This window comes from Pristiophorus japonicus, chromosome 22 (genome assembly GCF_044704955.1).
Source record: "Pristiophorus japonicus isolate sPriJap1 chromosome 22, sPriJap1.hap1, whole genome shotgun sequence".
NCBI classification, from domain to species: domain Eukaryota; kingdom Metazoa; phylum Chordata; class Chondrichthyes; family Pristiophoridae; genus Pristiophorus; species Pristiophorus japonicus.
In genome coordinates, this window is record NC_091998.1 from 3,934,260 (window position 1) to 3,958,616 (window position 24,357).

At 46.5% G+C, this 24,357-nt stretch overlaps 1 protein-coding gene across 1 annotated transcript in view; it reads right to left on the bottom strand.

Annotated features, from left to right (window-relative positions):
- The window catches only part of LOC139235161 (cGMP-dependent protein kinase 2-like), a 68,464-nt gene extending 44,331 nt beyond the window's left edge, over positions 1–24,133 (bottom strand). The window contains 3 exon segments of the mRNA XM_070866380.1: positions 1,488–1,654; positions 9,231–9,855; positions 23,998–24,133. Coding sequence (XP_070722481.1) covers positions 1,488–1,654; positions 9,231–9,855; positions 23,998–24,133 — 928 coding nt within the window.
- Between the last annotated feature and the right edge of the window lie 224 nt (positions 24,134–24,357).

Below are 24,357 nucleotides of genomic sequence, written 5' to 3' on the forward strand. Positions count from 1 at the left end.
CTTATATTTGTGGCCCCTATTTTTGTCTCCCCCACAAGTGGAAATATCTTCTCTACGTTTACCCTATCGAACCCTTTCATAATCGTAAAGCCCTCTATCAGGTCAACCTTTAGGCTTCTCTTTCCCCGAGAAAAGAGTCCAAAATATTTTTCCGCACAGATGCATTCCTGCTGTAACATTCAGGCGTAACATTGGGGTAAAAGCAAGGTGTAGGTTAAAGGGATCATGTGGCCACCTTCACACTGTGTCTTCTCAGATGTACATTCAGCAAGCAGTGTGCTCAGTAAGATAAGGGGAGTGTAGAACCAGGATCCTTTACTCCAGAACAAGGGGACATCATCTTAAAATTAGAGCCAGGCCGTTCAGGAGCGAAATTCTTCACACACAGAGGCGGGGAAATCTGCAACTTTCATTGCCCAAAAGGCTGGGGGTCAATTGCAACATTCAAGACTTTATTAGGCAAGGGTATGAAGGAATATTGAGATAAGAGGCCAGACTTTCCATAAAGGCCCTCAACGCCCGATTGCCCGCTGAGAAGGATCGCTAATACTGGCGAAAAAAATGGCGAGAATTTCCATTTTGAGGGTAAAGGTGTGTGGAGCTGAGCGCCCGGTGAAAAAAGTCCGTGTTGCACACTCATTCTCGGCGGTCTCTCGGCGGGTAAGTGGAAAGTTAGCCAAATGGGCAGTCACTACCGGAATGGACAGTAAGTGCAAAGGTTTAGGCCGAGGCTGTGGTTGGGCCTACGGAGAGGGAAAACCTAAAGAAAAAAGTATTATAAAAAAACCCACATCCATAGCGTTCCCGACGGTTTTAACCCCAATCGCTGCGGTAACATTTTACATAAATAATTAAATAACCTTTCACTTACCTTTCTTTGCAGGTTCCCCCCTTACCGCACTGTAAAAGCAGCTTTTACAGGGCGGGTCTCTCGCCGATCTGGACCTGGCGGATGAGCCCAAACTTACTCCCTGGCAGTTATTCTCGCCGTTGCACATGGGCGGTCTGGTCCCGGCGGGCGACTTCTGATGTGGGCGATACAAGGAAAAAACTTGCGTGCAAACTCCCGCCGGGCAAAAAAACAGCTGTAACCCCGAGAAAATCGCTGACAATGAAGCTGAAAGTCTGGCCCAAGATGATGACATGCAGATCAGCCAGATCAAGGGGGAAGGGGCAGTGTATTTCAGGGTTAGGATGGGTTACCATAATAGAGGGACAAAACCAAAGGGGTTAACGAAAATGACTGGAACCTAAAAAATTACAAGATACTTTGGACTGTCATAAAAGGGAATTTCTGTCTCCTTTTCCCTGACGTTGCTCTATGCCCTCCTGACTGAACTGTGTGCTGCTGTTTATGGAGAAACGCTGATATTCATCACTTGAACTGTGCCCCTGAGCATCAGAAGCCAGGCCTGGCCCAGCCCGGCCCGTTACTGAGTACCAGACGCTGTTACTAACCGGCCAGTCGCCAATACAGTCGGACCCACCTGCTAGGACATAGAGATGGTTTCCTGGTCCTCCTTCCTGGATGACCAGCTCGGTTTTCTGATAGCTCCTCTCGTACATGCACTCCACAATCTCCCGCACCTGCTGCCACTCCAGCTTCTTCAGAAAATCGTTGTGCATTATGGCGTCTGTGATCAATTTCTTTAAGCTGCCAAATATATCATGATTCTGATTATCGGCAACACTTCTGGTCCAATCCATCACAGCTTATACCACATTGCTCAAACACTCAGTCTGCATCGTTGGGTTGTGTTGGCACTTAGCTTCCAACACTGTTCTTCCAGCTTGGCGGGGTGGGGGGGGGGTCATTAATTTAATTTCCCCCTTTTCCATCCTCGACTCACTTTCCCAGCTAAAAGACAAAGTGTAAAACTTTTCCCCAGGTCTCCACGAAGATCGTGACTTGCCCTCTGATCAACCTCTGTCCTCTGGTACAGTGTGAGCTGTACCTTCCGTTCTAACTCAATCCAACGGGAGTCATGGTGTAAACCTTCGTATCATTCAGCCCCGTCGTGCCCATGTGCCACATGCTTGAAATGAATGAACCCATGTAGTGAATGATGGCTATTCGCTATGGAGGGTATCACATAAGCTTTGGCACATCCTGAGGACTGAAAGGTGCGATAGAAAGACCAGTTCTGGAGTTTTCTTTTCTATCGCACCTTTCACAACCACAGGACATCCCAAAAAATTTCCAGCCAATGATATGCTTTTTGAAGTGCACTCACTGTTGTAATGTAGGAAAAGCAGCAGCCAATTTGTGCACAGCAAGCTCCCACAAACAGCAATGTGATAATGACCAGACAATCTGTTTTAGTGATGTTTTGTTGAGGGATAAATATTGGCCCCAGGACACTAGGGAGAACTTCCCGCTGTAAGACATCAATGAGCTGACAACTGACACAGAAACCCTGACAACCGATTAAAGGGACAATGTTGTTTGGGGAGGGGGAGAAACAGACGGTATAGCCTCTCTGCGGCACCACGGATTTAGTTTAATGACATTTATGTCATTGAATCTGTGTTTGTAAATAGATGAAGAATAATTTGCCAGACACTTTTATTAAAATGCTGCCCTTCAGCTCTTTAATGAGATGATTAGCAAAGCAGAATTGGAGTATCTGGGAGTTATTGCAGAGCAATAATCTAATCGAGATAAACAGAACGAGAAACTTGAGCAATTTCTGACCACATTCAGGACTCTGAGATTAGATTACAGCCTTTAAATCACGCCCAGTATCTGTTATGAATTTCCACATCTACAGTTTCGATTTGATACAGGGCTTTCCTTCTATTTTTGCTCAGTTTTTTTTATATTTCAGCAGCAGCTGTTGGAATGGAGACCAACTGTCAGCACATTTCCGGTCCTCGATGTAAGATGATTAGCAATTCTGAGATCATTACTGCGATCATTACCGCCACAAACTTCCTTCGCCAGCCACTGACTCCATCCCTCTTCCCAACTTCTGCGAGGCTGAACCATGCTGTTCGCAACCTTGGTGTCATATTTGACCCTGAAATGAGCTTTCGACCACATATCCACGAAATAACTAAGACCGCCTATTTCCACCTCCGTAACATCACCCGTCTCTGCCCTCTGCCTCAGCTCATCCGCTGCTGAAGTCCTCATCCATTCCTTTGTTACCTCTAGACTTGACTATTCCAATGCACTTCTGGCTGGCCTCCCACATGCTACCCTACGTAAATTAGAGGTGATCCAAAACTCAGCTGCCCGTGTCCTAACTCGCACCAAGTCCTACTCACCCATCACCCTCTGTGCTCGCTGGCCTACATTGGCTCCTGGTTAAGCAACACCTCGATTTCAAAATTCTCATCCTTATTTTCAAATCCCTCCATGGCCTCGCTGCTCCCTTTCTCTGTAATCTCTTCCACTTGCAGTAGACATCTCAAAGTACTGGAGAAGTACCACCAACGCTGCCTCCGCAAGATCCTGCAAATCCACTGGGAAGATAGACACACCAATGTCAGTGTTCTCACTCAGGCCAACATCCCCAGCATCGAAGCACTGACCACACTTGACCAGCTCCGTTGGGAGGGCCACATTGTCCGCATGCCCGACACGAGACTCCCAAAGCAGGCGCTCTACTCGGAACTCCTACTTGGCAAGCGAGCCCCAGGTGGGCAGAGGAAACGTTTCAAGGATACCCTCAGATAAAGTGCAACATCCCCACCGGTACCTGGGAATCCCTGGCCCAAGACCGCCCAAAATGGAGGAAGAGCATCTGGGAGAGCGCTGTGCACCTCATGTCTCATCACCGAGAGCAAGCAGAAATCAAGCGCAGGCAGCGGAAGGAGCGTGCGGCCAACCAGACTCTCCACCCTTTCCTTCAACCACTGTCTATCCCACCTGTGACAGACACTGTAAATCCCGCATTGGACTGTACAGCCACCTGAAAACTCACTTAGAGTGGAAGCAAATCTTCCTTGATTCCAAAGGACTATGATGAATCTCCTCCAGCCCCACAACTTCCACCCACCCCCCCTCCCCGCCACCCTGAGATGTCTGCGCTCCTCTAATTCTGCCCTCTTGATCATTCCTGATTATAATCGCTCAACCATTGGTGGCCGTGCCTTCTGTTGCCTGGGCCCCAAGCTCTGGAACTCCCTGCCTAAACCTCTCCGCCTCTCTACCTCTCTGTCCTCCTTCAAGACGCTTCTTAAAACCAACCACTTTGACCAATCTTTTGGTCATCTGCCCTAATTTCTTCTTATGTGGCTCGGTGTCAAATTTTTATCTCATAATACTCCTGTGAAGTGCCTTGGGAGGTTTTACTACGTTATAGGTGCTATAAAACAAGTTGTTGTGTAATTAATTGGCAGGTGATTACCAGGGAAACCCTAGGTTCTGCCGACATTACAACAGAATTATACACTTGCATTATGCTCTGTAGTTCGGGTTAGATTTAAGGGCAGAATGTGGAATGAGCCGCATTGTGGAAACCTCCCGTGATGAAAGACAACTATCTATTGGCTGTACGTGTTTGATGTAATGAGCTTGAACTCTGGCCCTCCAACTCTGAGCCCCCATTGGACGAACCTGCCTATAATTAGTATAAATTGGCTGTGTCACTCTGAGAGGCAATATGGTTAGCTGGTGTGTATAAAGAAAGTATTCATACGAGGGACATACATTGTCCTCTGGGGTTGAGGTTAGGAGGACTGACAGATGCGACCCAGATATCTGCTGTACCAACACGACACAGCCAAAGTGGAAGAAATGTCACCAGCACTGACTACATTCATCATGGTGAACAAAATCATAACAAATGCTCAGAATTCAGCACCCCGGATGGTTAGCGGTTAAACATAGAAACATAGAAACATAGAAAATAGGTACAGGAGTAGGCCATTCGGCCCTTTGAGCCTGCACCGCCATTCAATAAGATCATGGCTGATCATTCCCTCAGTATCCCTTTCCTGCTTTCTCTCTATACCCCTTGATTCCCTTAACCGTAAGGGCCATATCTAACTCCCTCTTGAATATATCCAATGAACTGGCATCAACAACTCTCTGCGGCAGGGAATTCCACAGGTCAACAACTCTCTGAGTGAAGAAGTTTCTCCTCATCTCAGTCCTAAATGGCCTACCCCTTATCCTAAGACTATGTCCCCTGGTTCTGGACTTCCCCAACATAAGAACATAAGAATTAGGAACAGGAGTAGGCCATCTAGCCCCTCGAGCCTGCTCCGCCATTCAACAAGATCATGGCTGATCTGGCCGTGGACTCAGCTCCACTTACCCGCCCGCTCCCCGTAACCCTTAATTCCCTTATTGGTTAAAAATCTATCTATCTGTGATTTGAATACATTCAATGAGCTAGCCTCAACTGCTTCCTTGGGCAGAGAATTCCACAGATTCACAACCCTCTGGGAGAAAAAATTCCTTCTCAACTCGGTTTTAAATTGGCTCCCCCATATTTTGAGGCTGTGCCCCCTAGTTCTAGTCTCCCCGACCAGTGGAAACAACCACTCTGCCTCTATCTTGTCTATCCCTTTCATTATCTTAAATGTTTCTATAAGATCACCCCTCATCCTTCTGAACTTCAACGAGTAAAGTTCCAGTCTACTCGATCTATCATCATAAGGTAACCCCCTCATCTCCGGAATCAGCCTCGTGAATCGTCTCTGTACCCCTTCCAAAGCTAGTATATCCTTCCTTAAGTAAGGTGACCAAAACTGCACGCAGTACTCCAGGTGCGGCCTCACCAATACCCTATACAGTTGCAGCAAGACCTCCCTGCTTTTGTACTCCATCCCTCTCGCAATGAAGGCCAACATTCCATTCGCCTTCCTGATTACCTGCTGCACCTGCAAACTAACTTTTTGGGATTCATGCACAAGGACCCCCAGGTCCCTCTGCACCGCAGCATGTTGTAACTTCTCCCCATTCAAATAATATTCCCTTTTACTGTTTTTTTCCCCAAGGTGGATGACCTCACACTTTCCGACATTGTATTCCATCTGCCAAACCTTAGCCCATTCGCTTAACCTATCTAAATCTCTTTGCAGCCTTTCTGTGTCCTCTACACAACCCGCTTTCCCACTAATCTTTGTGTCATCTGCAAATTTTGTTACACTACACTCTGTCCCCTCTTCCAGGTCATCTATGTATATTGTAAACAGTTGTGGTCCCAGCACCGATCCCTGTGGCACACCACTAACCACCGATTTCAAACCCGAAAAGGACCCATTTACCCCGATTCTCTGCTTTCTGTTCGCCAGCCAATTCTCTATTCATGCTAATACATTTCCTCTGACTCCGCGTACCCTTATCTTCTGCAGTAACCTTTTGTGTGGCACCTTATCGAATGCCTTTTGAAAATCTAAATACACCACATCCATCGGTACACCTCTATCCACCATGCTCGTTATATCCTCAAAGAATTCCAGTAAATTAGTTAAACATGATTTCCCCTTCATGAATCCATGCTGCTTCTGCTTGATTGCACTATTCCTATCTAGATGTCCCGCTATTTCTTCCTTAATGATAGTTTCAAGCATTTTCCCCACTACAGATGTTAAACTAACCAGCCTATAGTTACCTGCCTTTTGTCTGCCCCCTTTTTTAAACAGAGGCGTTACATTAGCTGCTTTCTAATCTGCTGGTACCTCCCCAGAGTCCAGAGACTTTTGGTAGATTATAACGAATGCATCTGCTATAACTTCCGCCATCTCTTTTAATACCCTGGGATGCATTTCATCAGGACCAGGGGATTTCATCAGGACCAGGGGATCATCATCATGATAGGCAGTCTCTCGGAATCGAGGAAGACTTACTTCCACTCCCAAAGTGAGTTCTTTGGTGGCTGAACAGTCCAATACAAGAGCCATGGACCCTGTTACAGGTGGAACAGACATTCGTCGAGGGAAGGGGTGGGTGGGGTTAGTTTGCCGCGCGCTCCTTCCGCTGTCTGCACTTGACCTCTTCATGCTCTTTGCGTTGAGACTCGAAGAGCTTGTCTGAGGAAAAGAGTGTTTGAAGACCGGGCCATCAAATCTACCACGAAGCTCATGGTCTACAGGGCTGTAGTAATACCCGCCCTCCTGTATGGGTCTGAGGCATGGACCATATGCAGAAGGCACCTCAAGTCGCTGGAGAAATATCACCAACGATGTCTCCGCAAGATCCTGCAAATCCCTGGGAGGACAGGCTCATCAACATCAGTGTCCTCGCCCAGGCCAACATCCCCAGTATTGAAGCACTGATCACACTTGATCAGCTTCGCTGGGCAGGCCACATAGTTCGCATGCCAGATTCGAGACTCCCAAAGCAAGTGCTCTACTCGGAGCTCCTTCATGGCAAACGAGCCAAAGGTGAGCAGCAGAATCATTACAAGGACACCCTCAAAGCCTCCCTTGTGACATCCCCACTGACACCTGGGAGACCCTAGCCAAAGACCGCCCTAAGTGGAGTGGTTAAATACATCGCAGGTGACGCATAGAGCTGTGGCTAACACCGGCTAACAAGTGACACAACGTACAACACAGAAACAGGCCATTTGGCCCAACCGGTCCGTGCCGGGGTTTATGCTCCAGACCAGCCTCCTCCCACCCTCTTCATCTCACCCCATCACCATAACCTTCTATTCCCTTCTCCCTCATGTGTTTATCTAACTTCCCCTTAAATGCATCGATACTATTCACCTCAACCACTCCCTGTGGCAGCGAGTTCCACATTCTCAGCACTCTCTCCGTAAAGAAGTTTCTCCTGAATTCTTTAACGAATTTATTAGTGACTGTCTTATATTGATGGCCCCTAGTTTTGGACTCTCCTACAAGTGGAAACATCTTCTCTACATCTAACCTATCGAACCCCCTTCATAAATTTAAATACACGCACACCAAGACACTGAGCCAAAGAGATCAGGAAGATGCAATGCCAACCTGTGGCCAAGGTTCGGTTCATTGACCTCAGACATGGCAGGGATGAGGACCTCTGTCACTGAACTCAGTGTCTATGGCTGGGATAGAGGGAGGGGGGAACAAACGGCCAGGATTGACACCTATTCCCACTCTCCAGGTATCTGTGTGCTGATGTTTGCTGAGGATCAGAGCTGTGATGCCCCCAAAGTTGAATGTCTTGGCTTGTGTTAAAACTCTTCGTTTAGATTCTTTGCAAAAGTGATAATAGTTGACTCTAGTTACTGGCTATAGACAGACGAGAAACACCCAATTTAACCTCGAGCCACAGTGGGCGAGGGTCAAAGCAAAGTCAAATAATGTTCTGTAAATGCAGTAAGGCCCAGAGAACGAATTCTGGGGAACATAGATGCGTTTGTGTTATTTTAGGAATGTGTATTTTCCCGTGTAAAACTTTAACTATCCCCATGAGTTCCTGGAAGTGAAATATTGGCGTGGAAATTCCGACGTCCCGGGCCCGTACGAAGTTTCCAAGGACCCGGGAAGGCGCATGCGCTGAAAGCTGTTTTTTCCGATCTGTCAAGGTTGTAGCCAGATTGGGAGCGAGGACATTTGTACGGGCAAGATTGGGCTATTTACGCATATCTTGCCCAGCAAGTGTCCTCAAAAATCTTGCGCCTGAAAAAGCAGGTGCATAGCCGACTATTACAGGCGCAAGTGTTTTAAAACACACAAAAACAATTGTAAAATAAAATTATAAACACACAATTCATTGTTAAAAACCGTCCTCACTACGGTAAGTTTATTATTAACCATAATTTTAAAAACTTTTTAAAAATCGGGAAAATATTTTATTTCTATAAGACATACTTAAAATTAATTGAAATTAAAGTTATTATGTGTGGTCTGTTTTTTATTTATTATTTTGTGTGGTTGTTTCTGTTCCCATTAACACAAGGAACTGGTAGAGAGGCGAGTCTCAGTGCTATTAATGGGAACCTGTGAAGTACCTACCTGATTGGCTGAGCAGTCGCACGTGACTGCACCTTCTGCGTCGGAAGCCTCTGGGCGGGAGCGCGCGGGAGGAGAAGGCCTCCCCAACCACCAGGTAAATTGGTAAAAAATCTCCAGGGAGGAGGCAATTGCCCGCGGGAAGACCCCCAGAGGGATTTCTGCCCCGTTATTATGGTGGAGCGGATAACATATTTGACAGGTTTTACACATCATGCTCTAAAGCCCCTGTAATAAAGCCGGGGTTTGTGAGCGGGGAGGGTTGTGTCTCCCCTGCACTGTTGTGGGGAACGAGTGACCCTTTGATCCCCTGGGGCAGCGAGGTTTCTTACCTGGAGTCCTTCCGCACACGGACCTGCTCGATGGAGAACTTCTGAAGATTGTGGCAGTAATAGTTCCACGAGGTTGGTTCCGCCGACACTCCCTCTTTGGCCTTGAAGCGGCGGTGGATCTCAGTCGCTACCTGTGCAAATCGCTTTGGCCTTTCGTTTATGACACTGACCAATTTCTTGTGCCGGCTGATGGAGGGAGACACGGGGGCAGTGTTGTATCCAATAGCATCCTGCAGCTTGTCTATCTGAGACAGTTTGCCCTTCAGATCGTTCTCCAGGAATTTTATTTTCTCTGACTTTTGCTTCAGTTCATCCTTCTTCTTCTTCAATTCTTCCTCCAGGCTCTGAATCTTCGTCCTGAGCTTCTCGAGGATCTCCAAGGAAGGATCCGCCGGGCTCGGGGTAGAGTTGGCCTCAGGCCCTGCTGCTCGTACAGAACCGTTTCCCATTGCAGCGATATAAATCATCCCAAATGCCTCTCAGCACTCTCCTGGCCAGTCGGCTGCTGAAATGGAAAGCATCCAGGCAGCAGGAATATCAGTGAAGGCACAGGTTGCCAAGCGACTGCTTTTTGAATCACTGACACTGACCAGAAACAATAATTTCCTCTTTGCATGAATTCTACCTGCGTAAAGAATGAGAGTTAAAAACAGGTGTGAAGTGTTGCCTTAAACCGTTGCCCAATATCGGCAGACTGAGTGGGATGAGGGGATGTGTGTCCCACTCCATTCTCCTCACGAGCTGGGTTGCAGTGGGAAACGTGGTAACCAATTTGTGTACAGCAAGCTCCAACAAACAATAATGTGATAATGACCAGATCATCTGTTTTTAGTTGCTGTTGGTTGAGAGGTAAATTTTGGGCAGGACACCGAGGAGAACTCTTCATCAAAATCGTGCTGTGGGATCTTTTATTTCCATCACAGAGGGCAGCCGGGGCCTCAGTTTAACGGCACATCCAAAAGACGGCACCTCCGACAGTGCAGCACTCCCTCAGCACTGCACTGGGAATGTCAGCCTAGATTATGGGCTCACATGTCTAGAGTGGGGCTTGAACCCACAACCCTGCAATTCAGAGCCAAGAGAGCAACTCCTGAACCACCGCTGACACCACTAGCCCTTGAGCTATGAAATAGAAAGTCATCATTTAAACCTAAAGAAAAAAATGATTGAATCACACAAACCGCCTCAAAGTGGTTAATTTGCACAACGATTATCCACAAATTATTTTGTTGATAATTGATCCAAACCTAATGTCATGAATCAGGCAGATGGCCAGAACTTCAAAATGATTCCGGTCCAATTATCTCTTGACTTTGTTTTTATTTTACAATTTTATTATTTTATCAGTCAGAACAATAAGGAAACTGGAGGCATCCAACAAATAAATTATTTCTGTACATCATGAACTGTCAAGCATTGAGAGGTGGCATTTACCTTCACTGAAGAAACGTGCAATAAAACCTGTGTTTATTGTTTAGGTAAGTAAAGTTATATTTAATTATTCACACGCTGAGTTTATTTTGCAATGTGTGGTAGTTTCAGCTCTCAGTATTGTGTTTTGTTTGAAGGTAAATCAACCGTACAAAGGAGGAAGCTCATTGAAGAAGCAACTGAAGATGGTTGGGCCTAGGACACTGCCCTGAGGAACTCCTGCAGCGATGTCCTGGGGCTGGGATGATTGACCTCCAACAACCACAACCATCTTCCTTTGTGCTGGGTATGACTCCAGCCAGTGGAGAGTTTTCCTCCTGATTCCCATTGACTTCAATTTTACTAGGGCTCCTTGAAGCCATACTCGGTCAAATGATGTCGAGGGCATTCACTCTCACCTCACCTCTGTAATTCAGCTCATTTGTCATGTTTGGACCAAGGTTGTAATGAGGTCTGGAGCCGAGTGGTCCTGGTGGAACTCAAACTGAGCATCAGTGAGCAGGTTATTGGTGAGTATAGCACTGTCGACAACACTTTCAATCACTTTGCTGATGATTGAGAGTAGACTGATGGGGCAGTAATTGGCTGGATTGGATTTGTCCTGTTTTTGTGGACAGGACATACCTGGGCAGTTTTCCACATTGTCAGATAGATGCCAGTGTTGCAGCTGTACTGGAACAGCTTGGCTAGAGGCACGGCTAGTTCTGGAGCACAAGTCCATTTAAAGAATAGGGCATAATGTGACCAAAAATGACAGTGATTTATTTTCTTCCTCCTCTCCACCTTTCTAAGTTTTGGCTCCCCTTTTCTGAAGACACTGACGAATGTTCCACAGACATCGAGCCAGCCTCTGGAGCTCATTCCTTACGTGAGGCAAGGGCCTAGGTGTTGAGCGACTATTCAACAAAAAGGCCACTACAGCCAAAGCCGATTCATTCCGCATCACAGGTCCATGCTTACTTTGCAACAATGGTCACTGGGTAGCAATCAGGAGCAGCAATCTTGGTTTTTATTATCTCCTTTCCGACTATCTCAGCATAGATAGGAACTAGTTTCTTTGGCTCGGTACTGCTGTGGACTTTACGAACATAAGAAATAGGAGCAGGAGTAGGCCATTTGGCCCTTCGAGCCTGCTCCACCATTCAATAAGATCATGACTGATTTTCTACCTTAACTCCACCTTCCCACCCGATCTCAATATCGCTTGGTTCCCTCAGTTAACAAAAATCTATCGATCTCAGTCTTGAATATATTCAACGACTGAGCCTCATCAGCTCTCTGGGGGAGAGAATTCCAAAGATTCACAACTCTTTGAGTGAAGAAATTTCTCTGTCACGACTGAGCTATCAGGGGATAGCTCAAAGAGTTCAAGGTAAGTCACAGGGTGATAACCTCTATAACTGAGGGGCACTTCATATTCAAGACATTTTGATGTTAAAGGGATTTATGCATTTTGCAAAAAGAACACTGCAGCTTCTTACACACAATACACAACAAAGGGTATCTCTTGTTTTCAACCTATTGTTTGATAACTGACTCCATCTTCATGAATTGACAAGGCTACTTTTAGACCATAATTTTCCCAAATTCGCCTCACATCAGTTGGGGGACAACTACTGGACACCACGGTAAGGGATAACATTGCTGGACACTTTGAAAGCTCGGGCTAATCAGAGAAAGTCATCATGGCTTTATAAATGACCAGTGTGTTTGACCGATTTAACGAGACTCTTCAAGGCAATTACCTAGTGTATGGGCAAAGGGGATATGATTGATATGATATATGAACTCTCAGTAAAACAAAGACTTGCATTTATATAGCGCCTTTCACGACCACTGGATGTCTCCAATGAAGTACTGTTTACAGCCAATGAAGTACTGTTGCAATGTGGGAAACGCGGCAATCAATGTGTGCACAGCAAGCTCCCACAAACAGCAATGTGATAATAACCAAATAATCCGTTTTTTTGCTATGTTGATTGAGGGATAAATATTGTCCAGGACACTGGGGATAACTCCCCTGCTCTTCTTCGAAATAATGCCATGGGATCTTTTACATCCATTTGAGAGAGCAGACAGGGTCTCGGTTTAACATCTCATCCGAAAGGCACCACCTCCGACAGTGCAGCACTGCACTGGGAATATCAGCCTAGATTTTTGTGCTCAAGTTCCTGGAGTGGGATTTAACAGACAACCTTCCGACTCAGCAGCGAGAGTGCTACCCACTGAGCCACGGCTGACAATGACGGGTATCTTCATGATGAGACTTAGATAGCAAAGTATTCAAATGAGGAGCAAAAGTTGAGAAGGGTGGAAGAGAAGTTTGCATAAAAGGGTTTTAGCGGATAAACGATGAAAGGTTGCATCAGTAACAAGGCAGAATAAATCAGTGCAAGAAGCATAAAGGGGGCAGTTTGAAGGACATGTTTCAGACAAAGGGTCATTGGAACAGGACTCCCATTACCACAAGTGGCTATTGCAGCTGAGACAATCGCAGCATTTAAAGGGGAGCTAGATAAATATTTGAAGACGGAAAATATTAACTAGAGTGGGGAAACAGTAGCAAAATGGGATTAGAGAGGGGGAGTTAGCACAGAGTTAGACACCATTAGCCTAATTATTCAAACACCTAACACAATAAATAGGCCACACCAAAACTCATCAACCTATCATCCGCACCCAATAGGATGGTGATGAAAATCACACTGAGCTCTCCTCAATCCAGAAGGTGCTGACTGGTCGTGAAAACATGTCTTCCACAAACTCCAAACTGGTACCTCCCATTCTGCACTGCCAGAGGGCATTTCTAGTATGGAGTTATACTGCACTTGGTGCAAGGTCAAACTGAGCTCCCAGAGGGGAGAGGGGTGTCTCCAGGTTAGGGTGCAACTGGCTGGTTCCTGAGTTAGACTGACAATTTCTGCTTTGATGTGTGGCCAACACCGTCTGTGTTGATGGAAAGTGGTGATATAGTAACACTTAAAAAAGTAACACTTAAAAAAGCAACATCTGGCTTGAGACCACTATCGAGGCTACAACGCAGAAACTGGCCATTCAGCCCAACCAGTCCATGCCGGCAATTATGCCCCACTTGAGCCTGCTTGTGTTTTAATGGAGGAGGGGGAGATTGGAGGGAAGAGAGGAGGATGGAAGGAAGAGAGGAGGATGGAGGGAGAGGAGTGAGGATGGAGGGGAGGAGGAAAATGATGATGGAGGGTCTGTGGAGAAGTATGGGGGGGAGAGGGGAGGAAGAGGCAAGGATGGAGGGGTGATGGGGAGGATGGAGGGGAGGATGGAGGGGAGGTTGGGAGTTTGGGGGAGGGAGGGAGATGTGGAGGTTGGAAGGGAGAAGGCGTGGAGGGGACCGGAGGGACCCCGGATGTTCAGGGCACCAGGAATCCTCAGTCTGACTCGGAGCAGCTTTGTTCTAGTCCATGGACAGCCTGGAGGCTGCAGAATTCAAAAAAGGGGATCGGATATGAGAGAGAGCGCGAGGGAAAGGAGTAGGGGATGGGATTCGTGAACTAAAATGAAGAATACATTAGTTGCTACTCTGATTTTTTTCAATTAGTTAAACTATAATCACAGAGAAAGGCCTTTTGTGTCACAGACTGCAAGGTGTGGTCAGCGAGAGCACAGGAGGGAATACTTGCGGCTAAATATTGTTCCTTTGAATGATGACACTCGACACCTGGGGAATATTATGGCAAACCCCTTTACAAACTCTGTAACTGTGGCGCAGATATTAATCTCTCAGTTTAGCCCCTGTAGACCTTGTCATTTTTTCGGAGCAAAGAGATGGAATCAAATATTTGCAGTAACCGGTCAAATCTTCAGCGACTCTGTAAACTTGTCGCTGACAAGTGGGAGAGGGAGAATGGGCACTTTCACCAGAAATGACAACACGGAGGAGGGAATTCCAACAGCGACTGACGAGAAGTTGAAAAGAGCATTTCGCCGATTAAATTCAAATGGTTGATAAACTGTGATTTTAGAACATTGTTCTTCAATAGGAAACTGCTTAAGGAACACGTTTTCTGCCCCTTTACACACACGATGCAACGCACAATCCTGTCAGTTTCTTATAATGAAATTGACTAACACAAACCATCACAAAGGCAAAATACCGCGGATGCTGCAATCTGAAATAAAATGCTGGAAATCTCAGCGGGTCAGGCAGCATCTGTGGAGAGAAACAGAGTATCGCCCTGAAACATTAACTCTGTTTCTCTCTCTGTTTTTATATTATTGACAAACGTCACACCAGTGAAGGTTACCTCCCTCCCCCACAGCGAAAATTAACAGATCTGATCCAAGCACTATTATAAGCAGCAATGGACCGAAGGAGATAAATGTACATAATAATAAAAAGCAGAATCTCAATTCCACGGAAACATTCAGCGTTACCATTTTAGCTTTTAAAGTGGAAACTCACCGATGTGATGCTGCCCGGCTCCAGTGTGGTGAATGTTCACTCGCCTACATTCATTCCTCAAAGCTGCAGTTGTGTGAATCTGGCAGTGAGCAGCCCGGCAGGGTGCACAGACCTTGGCCTCCCATTGCAGCAGCAACAGGCTGAGTCCCTCCGCCCCCGGGCTCTGACACTGACTGAAGTTCGATCTCCGAGTGATGGAAGCTGAGAGTGACTGATGGTCAGAGCTCCCGGGGTATCCCACAGCCCGGGGGCGACTCTGATCATCTCACCGCCTCCCTCTAGAGGACAAGGACCAAGATGTGAAATAAATAACTGCGCCGAGAAACAAGGCTGCCCAATTCGCGAAGGCAATGTCCACATTTCAGATCCAGTCTTATAACCAGCAAAGTATAGATCTTCAAATCCGGAGAAAATGGAGTGGCGTGCAGAGAGCTGTGATTATCTGCTACACTGAGTGGCAATGGGAGCAGGGGGGGGGTGGGGGGGGGAGATGTGCCGAGGGGGGAGAAAGTGTGTGTTTGGGGGGCGGGGGGGAGGAGGTGCTAAGTGCTTTAAACCAAGGGGCAACAGTAAACATAAATAATCTGAGTCATTAATTAGATCTAAAGGGATTTTTAAAGCAAAACGATGCGTCGCTGAGGCCCATTGCCTGCAATTGCTGTGGGAACTCCAGGAAGTTTCATGTGTCCTGGACAACCGTCACCATAGACAGTCCCTCGGAATCGAGGAAGATTTGCTTCCACTCGAAAAGTGAGTTCTCAGGTGACTGAACAGTCCAATACGGGAATTACAGTCTCTGTCACAGGTGGGGTGGACAGTGATTGAAGGAAAGGGTGGGTGGGGAGTCTGGTTTGCCGCACGCTCCTTCCGCTGTCTGCGCTTGGTTTCTGCACGCTCTCAGCAATGAGACTCGAGGTGCTCAGCGCCCTCCCAAATGCTCTTCCTCCACTTAGGGTGGTCTTTGGGCCAGGGATTCGCAGGTGTCGGTGGCGATGTAGCACTTTATCAAGGAGGCTTTGAGGCTGGACAGGTGTGCAGAAGTTTCTGAGCTTGAGGAGAGGCTGGAATTATTGCTGGGCATCTGGGAGGTTGAGAATGCGTGCTCCGGGAGGTGGTCACCCCGCAGCTACAGAGAGTTCAGGAGGTGAGTAAATGGGTGGCTATCCGGCAGGGTAGGAAGGGACAGGCAGTGCAGGAGTCCTCAGGGAGTGTGGTTCTCTCAAACTGGTTTCCAGTGCTGAATACCTGTGACGGTGAGGATACCTCAGGGAGTGCAGTCAAGAACACATCCGTGGCACGGTGGAGCAAATAACTGGACAGGGGGGCACAACAAAGTGTAGAAATGCAGCGGTTATAGGCGATTCGATAGTCAGAGGGATAGACAGGCTTTTCTGCAACTGCTGAAAGGAGGCCCGCATGGTGTGGTGCCTCCCTGGCGCCAGGGTAAAGGACATCAGTGAACGGCTGCAGAACAATCTGCGAGGAGAAGGGGAACAGCCAGAGCCATGGTCCATGTAGGAACCAATGACAAAGGAAGGAAGAGAGTTGAGGTCCTGCAGTCAGTGTTTCAGGAACTAGGGAGGAAGATAAAAAGCAGGACCTCCGAGGTAGTAATCACTGGATTACTCCCAGTGCCTCATGCTAGTGAGTATAGGAATTGTAGGATAAAACAAATTAATGCATTGCTGGAGAAAAGGTGCAGGAGGGAGGGTTTCAGATTCCTGGGGCAATGGGACCTTTCAGCAGAACATAAGAAATAGGAGCAGGAGTCGGCCATTTGGCCCCTCGAGCCTGCTCTGCCATTCAATAAGATCATGGCTGATCTGATCATGGACTCAGCTCCACTTCCCTGCCCGCTCCCCGTAACCCTTTATTCCCTTATCGCTCAAAAATCTGTCTATCTCCGCCTTAAATATATTCAATGACCCAGCCTCCACAGCTCTCTGGGGCAGAGAATTTCACAAATTTACAACCCTCAGAGAAGAAATTCCTCCTCATCTCAGTTTTAAATAAGCGGCCCCTTATTCTAAGACTATGTCCCCTAGTTTTAATTTCCCCTATGAGTGGAAACATCCTCTCTGCATCCACCTCGTCCAGCCCCTCATTATCTTATATGTTTCAATAAGGTCACCTCTCATTCTTCTGAACTCCAATGAGTATAGGCCCAACCTATTCAACCTTTCTTCATAAGTCAATCCTCTCATCTCTGTATGCCCTGTCTCACCAAAACTGTATGCAGTACTCCAGGTGTGGCTTCACCAATACCCTGTACAGTTGTAGCAGGACTTCTCTGCTTTTATACTCTATTCCCCCTTGCAATAAAGGCCAACATTCCATTTGCCTTCCTGATTACTTGCTGTACCTGCATACTAACTTATTGTGTTTCATGCACAAAGACTCTCAAGTCTCTCTGTATTGCAGTATTTTGTAATCTCTCTCCATTTAAATAATAATTTGCTTTTCTATTTTTTCTGCCAAAGTGGATAACCTCACATTTTCCCACATTATACTCCATCTACCAAATTTTTGCCCACTCATTTAGCCTGTCTATTTACCTTTGTAGATTTTGTGTCCTCCTCACAATTTGCTTTCCCACCCATCTTTGTATCATCAGCAAACTTGGCTACATTACACTCGGTCCCATCATCCAAGTCATCAATAAAGATTGTAAATAGTTGAGACCCCAGCACCGATCCCTGTGGCACCCCACTAGTTACTGTTTGCCAACCAGAAAATAACCCATTTATCCTGACTCTGTTTTCTGTTAGTTAGCCAATCCTCTAACCATGCTAATATATTACCCCAAACCCCATGAAATTTTATCTTGTGCAGTAACCTTTTATGTGGCACCTTATCGAATGCCTTCTGGAAATCCAAATACACCACATCCACTGGTTCCCCTTATCCACCCTGCTCATTACATCCTCAAAGAACTCCAGCAGGTTTGTCAAACACGATCTCCCTTTCATAAAATCATGCTGACTCTGCTTGATTTAATCATGCTTTTTCATATGTCCTGCTACTGCTTCCTTAATAATGGACTCCAGCATTTTCCCAACAACAGATGTTAGGCTAACTGGTCTATACTTTCCTGCTTTCTGTCTGCCTCCTTTTTTAAATAGGGGCGTTACATTTGCGTTTTTCCAATCCATTGGGACCTCCCCGGAGTCCAGGGAATTTTATTAGGTTACAACCAATGCATCCACTATCTCTGTAGCCACTTCTTGTAAGACCCTAGGATGAAAGCCATCAGGTCCAGGGGATTTGTCCGCCTTTAGTCCTATTATTTTACTGAGTACTACTTCTTTATTGATTGTATTAAGTTCCTCTCTCCCTATAGCCCCTTGATTATCCACTATTGGGATGATTTTAGTGTCTTCTACCGTGAAGACCGATACAAAATATTGGTTCAATGTCTCTGCCATTTCCCTGTTCCCCATTATTAATTCCCCAGTCTCATCCTCCAGGGGACCAACATTTACTTTAGCCACTCGTTTCCTTTTTATGTACCTGTAGAAACTCTTACTATCTGGTTTTATATTTTGTGCTAGTTTACTTTCATAATCTATCTTCCCTCTCTTTATTATTTTTTTAGTCATTCTTTGCTGGCATTTAAAAGATTTCCAATCCTCTGGCCTCCCATTAGTTTTGGCCACATTGTATACCCTTGTTTTCAATTTGATTCCATCCCTTATTTCCATAGTTAGCCACAAATGGTTATCCCTTCCCTTAGTCTTACCTTCTCGTTGGGATATACTTTTGCTGAGTTATGAAATATCTCCTTAAATGTCTGCCACTGCTCATCAACCGTCCCACACTTTCATCTATGCTTAATTTATGTTCAAGGTTGACGGGTTGCACCTAAACAGAGCTGGGACCAATAACCTTGCGGGCAGGTTAACTCATCATCATAGGCAGTCCCTCGGAGTCGAGGGTGACTTGCTTCCACTCTAAAAGTGAGTTCTCAGGTGATTGAGGAGTCCAATGCGGGACCTACCATCTCTGTCACAGGTGGGGCAGACAGTGGTTGTAGGAAAGGGTGGTTGAGGAGCCTGGTTTGACGCACGCTCCTTCCACTGTCCATGCTTGGTTTCTGCTTGTTCTTGGCGATGGGACTCGAGGTGCTTAGCACCCAGACGCTCTTCCTCCATTTTTGGCGGTCTTGGACCAGGGATTCCCAGGAGCTGTGGAGATGTTGCGGTTTGTCAAGGAGGCATTGAGGGTGTCCCTGAAGCGTTTTCTCTGCCCACCTGGGGCTCGCTTGCTGTGTTGAAGCTCCACGTAGAGTGCTTGCTTTGGCAGTCTCGTTTCAGGCATGCAGACGATGTGGCTCACCCAATGGAGCTGATCGAGCGTAGTCAATGTTTCAATGCTGGTGATGTTGGCCTGATCGAGAACAGTGACATGCGTGGATTCTTCAGTGCAGTCAAGACCACCTACGGTCCAAGCACCCAAGGCCCTACCCCACTGCTAGCCAAGAACCGTGAGGTGCTGATCAAGGACAGAGAGGCAGTAAGTACCCATTGGAAGAAGCACTGTGAAGATCTCCATAATCAAGACTCTGTCTTCGACCGAGTGTCCTCGACTCCATCCCGCAGCATGCTACCCACCACCATCTCAGCACAACCCCAACCCGGCACGAGGTAGAAAAGGCCATCCGTCAGCTGAAGAATAACAAGGCAACAGGAGCAGATGGAATTCCCGCCGAAGAACTAAAGCATGGCGGAGAAGCACTTTCGGCACAAATACATGACCTAATTTCTCTTATCTAAAAGGAGGAGAGCATGCCAGGAGACCTCAGGGATGCCGTAATATTCTATACATTCTACACAGTTTGATCAACAGGAAGCATTTAGGTAAAATGCAATCTTCTCAACAGCGTCATTCCAATTATAAAACTCAACGGAGGCACTGAAATAAATATCATATTTTAGGAAAAGGGATCAGTTAATATCAGAGTTATTATTGTGAGGGGAAGTTAATACAAGAACCAACACATTTACGGAATATTCCTATTTCAGTTTACTAACTTTATGATGTGTGCTTCATGGAGCAAAGTGATGATAGATGTCGCCACTGTAGATTGTCAGGCTCCTATAAGAGGAATTTCTTCACTCAGAGGGTTGTGAATCTTTCGAATTCTCTTTCCCAGAGGGATGTGGATGCTCAGTCGTTGAGTATATTCAAGGCTGAAATTGATCGATTTTTGGACTTGAAGGGAATCAAGGGATATGGGGATTGGGTGGGAAAGTGGAGTTGATCAGCTGTGATCTTATTGAATGGTGGAGCAGGCTCGAGGGGCTGTGTGGCCGACTCCTGCTCCTATTTCTTATGAATAATCTCAATCTTATAATAAAAGGAAATTGCAGTTTTGTGAGCAGTGCTCCTCCAGGGGGCAGTAATGTGCCAGACCTGACTGCCGGAGGCACATCTCCAGGGAAAATCTGCTCAATAATTTCAAAGCATCTTAGAAATAATTAAAATGTCCCATGCAAGATTTTTTCAAACTAATTGGATCATGTTCGAAGCAGATTATTTGAAATGTGTTTATGATAAATATTTACAGCCTGAACATGTTTCATTAGCCTTATCCATCTTAGACTAAGAAAACAGCTTTTTACTTTAAAGTCTGTTCTCAATAAACAGGAGTTATAATTTGATTTTAGTAGAGTTTCTAGTTGACTTGGGTTCAAAGCATAAAATGATGATGAATTTGGCAACCAATCACTGTCTGTCATGGTCCATTGCTCATAGCTTAACTCTAAACAAAGATGTTTTTGATTCCATATAACCACTATGTAAACAAAATACCCAGTTTGATATTTCTATTTTCTATCTCAAGCCAATTCTAAATACTTATCATCTTAATTCCCAGTAATGATCCAATCATTGGAGACCAATTCCACTGCAGTTAAACCCACTTAAAGATCATAGCACTCTGCAAAACATCAAATCCACTGCAAGTCCTGTCTAATAGAACCAAACCATATAGGAACAGGAGGTCAGTCAGCCTCCCCGCCGTTCAATTAAATTATGGCTGATCTGCACCTCAACTCCATTTACCTGCCTTAGTACCATATCCCTCGATACCCTTAGCTAACAAAATCTATCGACCTCAGTCTTGAAAGCTCCAGTTGGTCCCCACCATCCACAACCTTTTGGTGGAGAGAGTTTCAAAATTCTACTGTCCTTTGTTTGAAAAAGTGCTTCCTGATTTCAATGGAATGGCTCGAATACTAAAGTGATGTCCCCTCTTCCTTGATCCCACCACCAGAGGAAATCAGTTCCCCGTACCTGCCCTATCGAATCCTTTCAACAACTGTATCTGCACTGCAACCCCTCCCAGGCCAATATATCCAGCCTGAGGAGCGGTGCCCAGAACTGAACGCAGTTACTCGAGATTCAGTATGATCAAGGCACTTTACAACTGAAGCAGAACTTCCTCCCCTGTGTATTCCAACCCTCAGATAAGGGCCCGACTGCTGGCAATAATATAAAGTAGTCGAAGAAACACAGTTCCAGTGTTTGTTTTCACCAGACTTCTCACAGATTGGCGAGAGAGAAAGGCAAGGGTGTAAATTCCATGTGGTGTGAGGACCACGATGTAAGTTGATTAGGATGTTGTCAGCTTGTGAGAGTTTGATTGTACTCTCAGAGTGTTTATTGCTATCAGCTCCTCCATCTGTTGTGGTTTGAACACGTGGCTGGTGAATGGGAATCAGGGGGAAAACGCTCCACAAACTGGAGTCATACCCAGCACAAAGGAAGATGTTTGTGGTGGTTGGAGGTCAATCATCACAGACCCAGGACATCACTGCAGAAGTTCCTCAGGGCAGTGTCCTAGGCCCAACCAACTTCAGTTGCTTCATCTATGACCTTCCCTCCATCATAAGGTGAGAAGTGGGGATGTTCACTGATGACTGCAGTGTTCAGTGCCATGCGTAACTCCTCTGATAATGGAGCAGTCCGTGCCGCATACAGCAAGATATTCAGGCTTGGGCTAAAAAGTGGCAAGTAACATTTGCGCCACACAAGTGTCAGGCAATGACCATCTCCAACAAGCGAGAGGCTAACCACCGCCCCTTGACATTCAACGGCATTACCATCGCTGAATCCCCACCACCCCCCCCCCTCCCCGCCTCCCCACCAACTTAACTGGACCAGCCACATAAATACTGTGGCAACAAGAGCGGGTCAGAGGCTGGGTATTCTGCAGCGACTGTCTCACCTCCTGACTCCCCAAAGCCTTTCATAGAAACATAGAAAATAGGTGCAGGAGTAGGCCATTCGGCCCTTCGAGCCTGCACCGCCATTCAATGAGTTCATGGCTGAACATGCAACTTCAGTACCCCATTCCTGCTTTCTCGCCATACCCCTTGATTCCCCTAGTAGTAAGGACTTCATCTAACTCCTTTTTGAATATATTTAGTGAATTGGCCTCAACAACTTTCTGTGGTAGAGAATTCCACAGGTTCACCACTCTCTGGGTGAAGAAGTTTCTCCTCATCTTGGTCCTAAATGGCTTACCCCTTATCCTTAGACCTCTGGTTCTGGACTTCCCCAACATTGGGAACATTCTTCCTGCATCTAACCTGTCTGAACCCATCAGAATTTTAAACGTTTCTGAGGTCCCGTCTCATTCTTCTGAACTCCAGTGAATACAAGCCCAGTTGATCCAGTCTTTCTTGATAGGTCAGTCCCGCCATCCCGGGAATCAGTCTGGTGAACCTTTGCTGCACTCCCTCAATAGCAAGAATGTCCTTCCTCAAGTTAGGAGACCAAAACTGTACACAATACTCCAGGTGTGGCCTCACCAAGGCCCTGTACAACTGTAGTAACACCTCCCTGCCCCTGTACTCAAATCCCCTCGCTATGAAGGCTAACATGCCATTTGCTTTCTTAACCGCCTGCTGTACCTGCATGCCAACCTTCAATGACTGACGTACCATGACACCCAGGTCTCGTTGCACCTCCCCTTTTCCTAATCTGTCACCATTCAGATAATAGTCTGTCTCTCTGTTTTTACCACCAAAGTGGATAACCACCATCTACAAGGCACAAGTCAGGAGTGTGATGGAATACTCTCCACTTGCCTGGATGAGTGCAGCTCCAACAACACTTAAGAAGCTCGACACCATCCAGGACAAAGCAGCTCACTTGATCAGCACCCCATCCGCCACCTTCAACATTCACTCCCTCCACCACCGGCGCACCGTGGCTGCAGTGTGTACCATCTACAAGATGCACTGCAGCAACTCACCAAGGCTTCTTCGGCTGCACCTCTCAAACCTGCTACCTCTACCGCCTAGAAGGACAAGAGCAGCAGGCGCATGGGAACACCACCACCTCCAAGTCACACACCATTCTTGGAAATATATCGGCCGTTCCTTCATCGTCGCTGGGTCAATATCCTGGAACTCCCTCCCTAACAGCACTGTGGAGCACCTTCACCACACGGACTGCAGCAGTTCAAGGCGGCGGCTCAAGGGCTTCTCAAAGGCAATTAGGGATGGGCAATAAATGCTGGCCGTGCCCTTGACACCCCCATCCCACGAACGAATACAAAAAACAATCCTCCTGGCAATAACCGTTAGTGGGGGCGCTACGGGGCAGGGGGGGATTTGGCATGCGGCGATGGATTCGCCTCGCCCCGATGATAATATTCCTAGTGTCCCGTTAGTACCATCTACTGGTGCTAACAGGAGCTGTTAAGGTACCGAAATTTTGCCCTGTAACATCTGTTGCATGAGGGACAAGATGAGAGGATAGTGACAGTGCTTACAAGGAACTTGTACTGTGGTTCCTTGCATGTCTAATTTACTGTGCCATTTGTAAAATGTTTCTAGTTAGCTTCTGAATCAACATCAAGAAGAACATAAGCTTGAGCCACTGCAAGCAAACTTTGGGAAATCTGCTGCTCAATGAGGAAATAGGCATCAGCAAGGACGCTAGTGAACTCCTCTCTGCTCCCTCTGTCTGCACTCAACACAGCAGCCAGTGTGCAGTCCGTGCTGTGAACGCTCAGCAGCTTGGTCATTATAAGATGACACTGATCACCTCCATTGCTGCCAATTGTAGAATAATACAGTACAGGAGGCCATTCGGCCCATCATGTCTGTGCCAGCTCTTTGAAAGATCCATCCAATTAGTCCCACTCCCTCTGACCTATCCCCGTCGCCCTGCAAAATGTTCCCCTTCCAGTATTTACCCAATTCCCTGTCTGAAAGTCACGATTGAATCTGCTCCCACCGCCCTTTCAGG